Source organism: Ranitomeya variabilis, chromosome 5, assembly GCF_051348905.1.
Source record: "Ranitomeya variabilis isolate aRanVar5 chromosome 5, aRanVar5.hap1, whole genome shotgun sequence".
NCBI lineage: Eukaryota > Metazoa > Chordata > Amphibia > Anura > Dendrobatidae > Ranitomeya > Ranitomeya variabilis.
Genome location: NC_135236.1, coordinates 678,506,140 through 678,516,425, shown reverse-complemented (window position 1 = coordinate 678,516,425; position 10,286 = coordinate 678,506,140). Strand labels below are relative to the sequence as shown.

General features: G+C 52.1%; 1 protein-coding gene across 1 annotated transcript; it reads right to left on the bottom strand.

The window, feature by feature from the left end:
• Positions 1 to 479: 479 nt before the first annotated feature.
• On the bottom strand, positions 480 to 4,874 carry LOC143773512 (uncharacterized). The gene is made up of 2 exons (XM_077260930.1): positions 4,215 to 4,874; positions 480 to 515 (listed from the first exon to the last, which is right to left on the bottom strand). Exons 1-2 carry the CDS (start codon positions 4,842 to 4,844, stop codon positions 480 to 482), a joined length of 666 nt encoding a protein of 221 aa, XP_077117045.1. The 5' UTR covers positions 4,845 to 4,874.
• Positions 4,875 to 10,286: the final 5,412 nt, after the last annotated feature.

The following is a 10,286-nucleotide window of genomic DNA, read 5'->3' as shown; positions in this document are numbered from 1 at the left end:
CAGATCCCTCTTCCCCAAGAGGTGTGAGTAGAAAGATCTGATCACCTCCAGGATCCCTGATTTGGATCTGTTCAGGGAACCCGTATCGTCGACCAAACCTGTCACCACCTTACAACTCACTGACATCTTACAGTTTCTGTAGGGGTCAGGCGAGCGGTACCTCCCGAAATCCCTCTCAAAAACCAAAGATGTGTGCCTATCGTACTGACACCTCTTGAGTAAAGACTTCACTCTGGAGATCTCCTCACGGTCACCTCCAGCCGAGACGAGATGTTCGAGTTTCCTCCTCAGTTCCTGATACAGGCGGTACCTGCTCAGGCTCCTGAGGCTCGAGAGCTGGCGGAAGAAACTCGCAACCCGATCCTTGAACATCTCCCACCACTCTGACTTATCGCTACAGAGATCCAAAAGCGGTACCTGGCTCTGAAGAAAGTCCTCAAAGGATTGTCTTATCTCTGCTTCTTCCAAGAGGGACGAATTCAGCTTCCATAGCCCCCTTCCCATCCGAGGGGTTTCTGAAACATTCAGAGAAAAAGAAATCAGACAGTGATCGGAGAACTCCACCTCAACAACGGACACTGCTGAAGAGATGGCTTCCTCCTTTAAAAAAAACCTGTCTATCCTAGACCTACAATTACCTCTATAAAAGGTGAAACCACAGTGACCTGGGGTGTGCCGGATGTGGACATCCACCAGGCGAGCGTCACTAGCTATGCTATTAAGAGTATTACTATCATAAGCCAGCCGGTCAATGGAGCCTCCCCTATCACGAAGCCTTGTGACAGTGTTAAAGTCACCTCCAAAAACCACTTGCCGACTCGTAAAAAGATAGGGCTTAATCTTCAGGAAGAGACATTTACGGTCCCACTTTGACTGCGGACCATAGATGTTAATGAGCCGAAGCTCCTGTCCCCTCATGAAGACGTTTAAGACCAGGCACCTCCCCATTTCTACCTCGATAACTCTCCGGCATTCAACCGATGCAGTCTTAAAAAGGACTGCCACCCCGCTACACGGCTCGGCCGCAAGAGACCAGTACGAAGACCCGCACCTCCACTCGCTCTCCGCCTTGCGTATGGCCCCCATATCCGTAAGCCTGGTCTCCTGCAAAAACAAAATTTCAGCCTCAAATCGGGTGAGAAAATCAAAGGCCGCAAATCTAGCCGCATCAGACTTTATACTAGCGACATTAATGGTCGCTAGAGTCAACGGGGTGGGTGCCGCCATCATGAGTGATCAAGTTAGATGGCCTTTTTCTTCCCCCCACCCTTTTTCTTAGCCCGCTCATCTCCGGACGATGAAGCCCCCCCTCTTCTTTTCAGAGAGACTGAGGTATCCATCCCTCCCACCTCTTTCTCATCTCTGGACCCAGGGTCGTCCCCACCTCCCGAGGAAGACACACCCCCTGGAGAAGGGACTCCCCCGCCTCCCAAAGGCCCTCCCGATGTTACCTCCGGAACCTCACCCCCGACTCCCGTCTCAGCAGGATCGTCAAGGGCTTGGAACCGGTTGGAGAGGGGGATCAGAGGGGAGTTGGTGGGACCTTCCTTAGGCACCTTGGTCAGGGAAGAAGATTTTCCACCTTTTTTCTTCTTTTTTTTACTTTTGGCACTCTTGGCACTCTTGGTACCCTTGTCACCCATTTCTTTTGGCTGTTCCCCTCCATCCTCATCAAAATTTTCATATTGAGAGGCATCTGAGAGATCAGCCACTTCCTCATTCTCCATCCGTCTGATCTCCTCATTCACCGCTTCCTCCCCCGGTGCCTCAGTGACATGAGCTGTCGCCTCGGAGGAGGGGGCAGCCATTACCCCAGTTTCCCGAGGCTCCTCCTGCCCCCTGCCCTCCTGACACCTTGCCTGCCTCCGCTGGTAAGAGGGGCCCCTCGCCCTGCCATTCCTCATCGGCCCCTCAGCTCCTCCCCCGCTGCCACCTCCAACCTCTGCAGAAGTTGTACCGCCAGGAACTTCCTCGCGGCTCCCCTCCGCCCGGCCGGCCATGGCATTAGAGAAGGAACGAGGGCAGCGGCTGAACGGGTGACCTAGATCACCACACAGGTGGCATCGAATGACACCACAGGATGCGGCGAGGTGACCCACCTCGCCACACAAGGAACATTTCTGCACCTTGCAGCCTGCGCTGAAGTGGCGAGGATCACCGCACCTGTGGCATACCTTCGGCTGCCCCTGGTAGAAGACCAGAATCCGATCCCTTCCCAGGAAAGCCGAGGAAGGGATGTGGGTGACAGTGCCACCTGAACGCTTCAACTTTACCATGAAGGTCCAGCCTCCTGACCAGATACCAAAATCGTCCCGGTTCTTCTTAGGGACGTCCACAACCTCGCCATAGCGGCTCAACCAGGTCATTATGTCAACGCCAGAAAGAGACTCATTACATGTTAAAACGGTCACTTTCTTCGGCCCACTTTGGCGAGAAATTGCTTCCACGGCGAACCCTCGCCAGCCGGGCTCCTCTTTTACCAGCTCATAATTCGACCAAAAGAGCTCCAAGCCCTCCGGCCGAACAAAGCTGATATCAAAGGTGGAGGTCCCAAAAGGATGTATCAGAGCAAAGATGTCAATAGCCCTGAAGTCCATCTTCATGAGGAGCTTCACCACATTTGTCCTGGTTGGACACGCCTCATCGCCCCTCCAGCGAAGACGAACCACATTTCTCCTGGAGACCCCCTGTCCGGCTGTCGGGAGGGACCACACGGTCTCCCCCCCCCTTTTCTCTTGGAAGGCAGCTAGACCAAACTTATCTAGCCAGTAGGACAACGCCACCTCTCTTCCCTCTACATTGATCGTCCGCTCCCCTTTTTTGAGGGCCTCCAGGAAACGGCGGCGAAAAGCCTCATTCCCTGGGTCCGGAGATGAGGAAGACCCCTGTGGAATCCCAGCGGCAGCAGCCGCATAACTAATGGCGGCTGCAGGTGAGGGGGACGATGGACCAGCCCCTATATTCCCTGAACCCTCAACCTCACAGTCAACCATCTCCACCTCACTTACCTCAGCCTCACCATTTTCACTGGTAGAAATCACCGCACTGGCACCATTCACACCAACCATACCTCCAGCAGAAACCACCCCTGACCCGTCACCATTATCACAGACAATATTCACACCACTTGCACCACTACCATTCTTATTTACATTTTTGTTTGCATTCTTTTTTCTGCTTTCTGCTGGGGTTGTTGCTATTTGCAGTGCAGCTGCCCCTTTAAGATCCATACTGCAGGGTTTGATTACCACACCCTGCTTTTCAGCAGAGCATGTGCTGGCAGCTGCAGACTGTTGCTCCAGCCTCTCCTGCAGACCATCTCCACGCTGTGTGCACTTCACCGCCGGGTCCCCCACAGATACAGGTGACACACATGCAGAGGACCCCAGCAATGCGACCCCCTCCGGCGAGGGTGCGATCCGGGCCGGCATTACCGCAGCCATTACAGCTGCACCCGAGATGATAACCGGTGCCGGGGTCCCGGATTTTGACCCAGCATCGGATCTGCATGTGGGGGACCCCGACACCACAGCACACGCCGCCGATGATGCGGCCCCGGCTGACAGCACACCGCCAACACTGCGGGGAGCGGTGACCACCGGTAAGGTACCCACAGCCTCCACCCCCCGAGCGTCAGCGGGTGCAGCAGGCACCAGGCCGTCCCCCGTTTCCACAGAGGATCGGGCCTGGACACCTCCACAGATTTTATTACCGCCCGCCACAGGGCCACACTCCAGACCATGCACACTGTCCGGCTCTGCAGCCGCATGCCCACTCTCGCCCCCTCTGCTACCGCCAGCAGAGACGGCGACCTGCGCCATACGACTTGTACTCTCCCCGCTCCCTCGCACCGGACCCACTGCAGGTCCCGGGCCGGGGTGGGTAGCGGGCTCCACACAGCGGGACCGGGGGGTCCCAGGAAGGGGGACAAACACCAACCTCTCCTCTGATGTTTTCTTCCTTTTTTTGCTTTTCTTTTTCCCCCTCCTGGTTGCCTCGTCCCCGCAGACCTCATCCCCAAACTTCAGGTGGGCATAGTTTACTGGGGACTCTAGCTGACGGATCTGCTGCAAGACGAGGCAACCCCCACTACTGCTGTTATCGCTGCTGCTATCATCCGCATCACCCCCATCATCCTCTGAAATGCTATTGTCTGATGGGAGTGGGACCTGCACTGGATCTATCCCGCTGTGTGTGGCCTGGAGATCACTTACCAAGCCCCCAGGTGGGTACGGTGCCTCCTCCATCTCCTCATGGTCCACCTCCTCCACCTGGGTCGGACGCCGAGACCCCTCTGGCTCCTTCGCAGCAGCCATGTTGTGGAATCGGTCCTCATTTTCCAGTTTTTCCCGGAAGGGCCCGCTATTGTTCAATATTGCCGCTCTCCGGGCTTCCATGCCCTCAATGCATATCCCCAGGCTGGATATCCTGGCTGTCAGGGCAGACTTCTCTGTGCGGGAGGCTCTGTTTGCAGCTTGCCTCACCTCCTTCAGCTCCTCCCGGAGTCTCCTGATGGTCTTCCCAGCCTCATCGTACTCGCTGAGGTACACATGGACGCGGGAGCCATAGCTGGTAACCGGCTCCCGTGCGGCCCTAGTGCCCCAGTCCTTCGGCACCGCCGCCGCTGCACCTCTGTGAGTGCTCCGCTCACCTCCGGAAGGAGACACCACAGTGGCCCTCGCCTCAGCCTTAGGGGCTTTGCAGCCCTCCTGGGTCTTCCTGGGCTCCTCCATGTTTTGGGCCTTGCCAGATCTGGTGACCCTCTTTGCCGGTAGCAATGAGCTCCCACCCCTCGCCGGCTTAGACCGAGGGGTGGGAGACGGGGACTCAGCCCCACAGTCCATCCACTACACCCCTCTCTTTCCTAGGTCAGAGAGGGGGGGGGGAATTACTGGGTGGAAAAAAAAAAACTGTGACTCCTGGAGCGAACAAACCAGCACCTTCCTCCACAGACTACAAGCTCCTAGTGGTGGCTGTAGAAATCTGAATGTAGTGATCTCCCTCTAGTGGTGACTCTATAAATCTGTATGTAGTGATCTCCCTCTAGTGGTGACTCTATAAATCTGTATGTAGTGAGCTCCCTCTAGTGGTGACTGTATAAATCTGTATGTAGTGAGCTCCCTCTAGTGGTGGCTGTATAATCTGTATGTAGTGAGCTCCCCCTAGTGGCGGCAGTATAAAGCTTTATGTATTGTGCTCCCCCTAGTGGTGACTGCAGGGAGCCATTCTGACATTACTGTTAGCCACCACTAGTCCCATAGCAGTCATGTTTCGCTCTGATTGGCGTTGATTATGCTCAGAGTTTCATGTCCAGGTCATGGGGCTTTTCTTTTGTGAGTCACGTAGCTGTGGCTTCGTTCCCGTGTACACATTGTCTCATGTTTATTTGGGTGGTTAGCGGAGGGTTATTGGGAGGTTACCGGACTCCCCCATTGTGTCATGCCACGGTCTTGTCTGGAGGTCTAGCATTATTATTATCACACACCATGGAAATAAGACACTGTCACGTCCCGGGGGTCCTACAAGAGTATCTGATCCTCGGCAGCGGCTGGCGGTGAAGACCAGGATTCCATCATGTTTGCCAAATCAAATGGAGATTAGTGCACACACCCCACAATGGACATCGCCCACATCTGTCAAACTCCTCATACTACGTTATATCTCATTCTGGGAAAGTCGGGCGACAGCCGGTGTGGACGCCTCCCCGAAAAGTTGCTGACGGGCTTTTAATTGTGTGATGTTTTATTCTTAGGTTACATCGAAAGCTAAAGGCAGAAATCTGCAGGATCCCAGATAGCCGAGAGCAGCGATGGGTCATAAAACGGTGGGGGGAAAAAATCCACGGAAATAAGAGGAAGACGAAGAGGAAGAATTGTGACCCTGAATGTGAAAAAGGAACAAAAATAAAATTAATAAAGGAAATGTCCACGATTCACCCGAAAATCACACCTCCATACATCCCAGACACCAAGAGGCCTCTCTGTGCCCAAACCTTATAGGAGTAGGGGGAGCTCCCTGTATACAGAGATACATGATAAGATCCTGTCTGCAGCCACCACTAGGGGGAGCTCCCTATATACAGAGATACATGATAAGATCCTGTCTGCAGCCACCACTAGGGGGAGCTCCCTGTATACAGAGGTACATGATAAGATCCTGTCTGCAGTCACCACTAGGGGGAGCTCCCTGTATACAGAGATACATGATAAGATCCTGTCTGCAGCCACCACTAGGGGGAGCTCCCTGTATACAGAGATACACGATAAGGTCCTGTCTGCAGTCACCACTAGGGGGAGCTCCCCGTATATAGAGATACATGATAAGATCCTGTCTGCAGTCACCACTAGGGGGAGCTCCCTGTATACAGAGATACATGATAAGATCCTGTCTGCAGTCACCACTAGGGGGAGCTCCCTGTATACAGAGATACATGATAAGATCCTGTCTGCAGCCACCACTGGGGGGAGCTCCCTGTATACAGAGATACATGATAAGATCCTGTCTGCAGTCACCACTAGGGGGAGCTCCCTGTATACAGAGATACATGATAAGATCCTGTCTGCAGCCACCACTAGGGGGAGCTCCCTGTATACAGAGATACATGATAAGATCCTGTCTGCAGCCACCACTAAGGGGAGCTCCCTGTATACAGAGATACATGATAACATCCTGTCTGCAGTCACCACTAGGGGGAGCTCCCTGTATAAAGAGATACATGATAACATCCTGTCTGCAGTCACCACTAGGGGGAGCTCCCTGTATACACAGATACATGATAAGATCCTGTCTGCAGTCACCACTAGGGGGAGCTCCCTGTATACAGAGATACATGATAAGATCCTGTCTGCAGCCACCACTAGGGGGAGCTCCCTGTATACAGAGATACACGATAAGGTCCTGTCTGCAGTCACCACTAGGGGGAGCTCCCTGTATACAGAGATACATGATAAGATCATGCCTGCAGCCACCACTAGGGGGAGCTCCCTGTATACAGAGATACATGATAAGATCCTGTCTGCAGTCACCACTAGGGGGAGCTCCCTGTATGCAGAGATATATAATAAGATCCTGTCTGCAGCCACCACTAGGGGGACCTCCCTGTATACAGAGATACATGATAAGATCCTGTCTGCAGCCACCACTAGGGGGAGCTCCCTATATATAGAGATACATGATAAGATCCTGTCTGCAGCCACAACTTGGAGGAGCTCCCTGTATGTAGAGATACATGATAAGATCCTCTCTGCAGCCACCACTAGGGGGAGCTCCCTGTATACAGAGATACATGATAAGATCCTGTCTGCAGCCACCACTAGGGGGAGCTTCCTGTATACAGAGATACATGATGAGATCTTGTCTGCAGTCACCACTAGGGGGAGCTCCCTGTATACAGAGATACATGATAAGATCCTGTCTGCAGCCACCACTAGGGGGAGCTCCCTGTATGCAGAGATACATGATAAGATCCTGTCTGCAGCCACCACTAGGGGGAGCTCCCTGTATGCAGAGATACATGATAAGATCCTGTCTGCAGTCACCACTAGGGGGAGCTCCCTGTATACAGAGATACATGATAAGGTCCTGTCTGCAGCCACCACTAGGGGGAGCTCCCTGTATACAGAGATACATGATAAGGTCCTGTCCGCAGTCACCACTAGGGGGAGCTCCCTGTATACGAAGATACATGATAAGGTCCTGTCTGCAGCCACCACTAGGGGGAGCTCCCTGTATACGGAGATACATGATAAGATTCTGTCTGCAGCCACCACTAGGGGGAGCTCCCTGTATACAGAGATACATTATAAGATCCTGTCTGCAGCCACCACTTGGGGGAGCTCCCTGTGTACAGAGATACATGGTAAGATCCTGTCTGCAGCCACCACTAGGGGGAGCTCCCTGTATACAGAGATACATGATAAGATTCTGTCTGCAGCCACCACTAGGGGGAGCTCCCTGTATACAGAAATATATGACAATCCACTTGCAAAAGAATAGCGGGTATTACCGGCACTGAGAGCTGTTTAATTCCCCCGTTTGTGATATTCACATACACTGCGGATCGGACACTTCAGATTTACTGCTGGAAAAGGTGGTGCTCCACATAGAAAATTCATAGTCCATATAGTGCACAATACGAAGAGAAGAAATGTGGCACTCATCCGGCTTCTTCAGCTAGGAGTGTATCTTTATTCAACACTTACATGTAACGAAACATTCTTCGGCTTAGGCAGTGATAAATGAGGGAGCGGGGAGTGAAGGAACTGGACGACGGCCGTTTCGCGCACTAGTGCTTCCACGGGTCCATGTGAACAACTATCGTGATGTCATTTCCTTATAAAAGGTTGGGATCATCACAGCACAGAACAAATAATTATACAATAATAAACTACTTCTACAACATGAAGCGAAGTGGATTTAAAAAACTAATGCCCAAGGTCCGATAGGTTTAAATGACAAGCTAGATATGGCAGTTTTCATATAGTTCGCTTGTATTCTTTGCAGTCTATTGTTTAAGATATTGAATGTTTTTAAATAATTTGTATAATTATTTGTTCTGTGCTGTGATGATCCCAACCCTTTATAAGGAAATGACATCACGATAGTTGTTCACATGGACCCGTGGAAGCGCTAGTGCGCGAAACGGCTGTCGTCCAGTTCCTTCGCTCCCCGCTCCCTCATTTATCACTGCCTAAGCCGAAGAATGTTTCGTTACATGTAAGTGTTGAATAAAGATACACTCCAAGCTGAAGAAACCAGGTGAGTGCCACATTTGTTCTCTTCGTATCGAGAAATATATGATAAGATCCTGTCTGCAGCCATCACTAGGGGGAGCTCCCTGTATACAGAAATATATGATAAAATCCTGTCTGCAGCCACCACTAGGGGGAGCTCCCTGTATACAGAGATACATGATAAGATCCTGTCTGCAGCCACCATTAGGGGGAGCTCCCTGTATACAGAGATACATGATAAGATCCTGTCTGCAGCCACCACTAGGGGGAGCTCCCTGTATACAGAAATATATGATAAAATCCTGTCTGCAGCCACCACTAGGGGGAGCTCCCTGTATACAGAGATACATGATAAGATCCTGTCTGCAGCCACCACTAGGGGGAGCTCCCTGTATACAGAGATACATGATAAGATCCTGTCTGCAGCCACCACTAGGGGGAGCTCCCTGTATACAGAGATACATGATAAGATCCTGTCTGCAGCCACCACTAGGGGGAGCTCCCTGTATACAGAGATACATGATAAGATCCTGTCTGCAGCCACCACTAGGGGGAGCTCCCTGTATACAGAGATACATGATAAGATCCTGTCTGCAGCCACCACTAGGGGGAGCTCCCTGTATACAGAGATACATGATAAGATCCTGTCTGCAGCCACCACTAGAGGGAGCTCCCTGTATACAGAGATACATGATAAGATCCTGTCTGCAGTCACCACTAGGGGGAGCTCCCTGTATACAGAGATACATGATAAGATCCTGTCTGCAGTCACCACTAGGGGGAGCTCCCTGTACACAGAGATACATGATAAGATCCTGTCTGCAGCCACCACTAGGGGGAGCTCCCTGTATACAGAGGTACATGATAAGATCCTGTCTGCATCCACCACTAGGGGGGAGCTCCCTGTATACAGAGATACATGATAAGATCCTGTCTGCAGCCACCACTAGAGGGAGCTCCCTGTATACAGAGATACATGATAAGATCCTGTCTGCAGTCACCACTAGGGGGAGCTCCCTGTACACAGAGATATATGATAAGATCCTGTCTGCAGCCACCACTAGGGGGAGCTCCCTGTATACAGAGGTACATGATAAGATCCTGTCTGCATCCACCACTAGGGGGAGCTCCCTGTATACAGAGATACAGGATAAGATCCTGTCTGCAGCCACCACTAGGGGGAGCTCCCTGTGTACAGAGATACATGATAAGATCCTGTCTGCAGTCACCACTAGGGGAAGCTCCCTGTATATAGAGATACATGATAAGATCCTGTCTGCAGCCTCCACTAGGGGGAGCTCCCTGTGTACAGAGATACATAATAAGATCCTGTCTGCAGTCACCACTAGGGGAAGCTCCCTGTATACAGAGATACATGATAAGATCCTGTCTGCAGTCACCACTAGGGGGAGCTCCCTGTATACAGAGATACATGATAAGATCCTGTCTGCAGCCACCACTAGGGGGAGCTCCCTGTATACAGAGATACATGATAAGATCCTGTCTGCAGCCACCACTAGGGGGAGCTCCCTGTATACAGAGGTACATGATAAG

What these genes read in the sequence shown, in the direction of transcription:
- LOC143773512 (XM_077260930.1), bottom strand. Translation starts at nt 4,844, where the DNA reads ATGGACTGTGGGGCTGAGTCCCCGTCTCCCACCCCTCGGTCTAAGCCG. An exon ending in CGTACCCACCTGGGGGCTTG is followed by an intron (nt 516 to 4,214) that starts GTAAGTGATCTC and finishes TGAATGTTTCAG; the next exon opens with AAACCCCTCGGATGGGAAGG.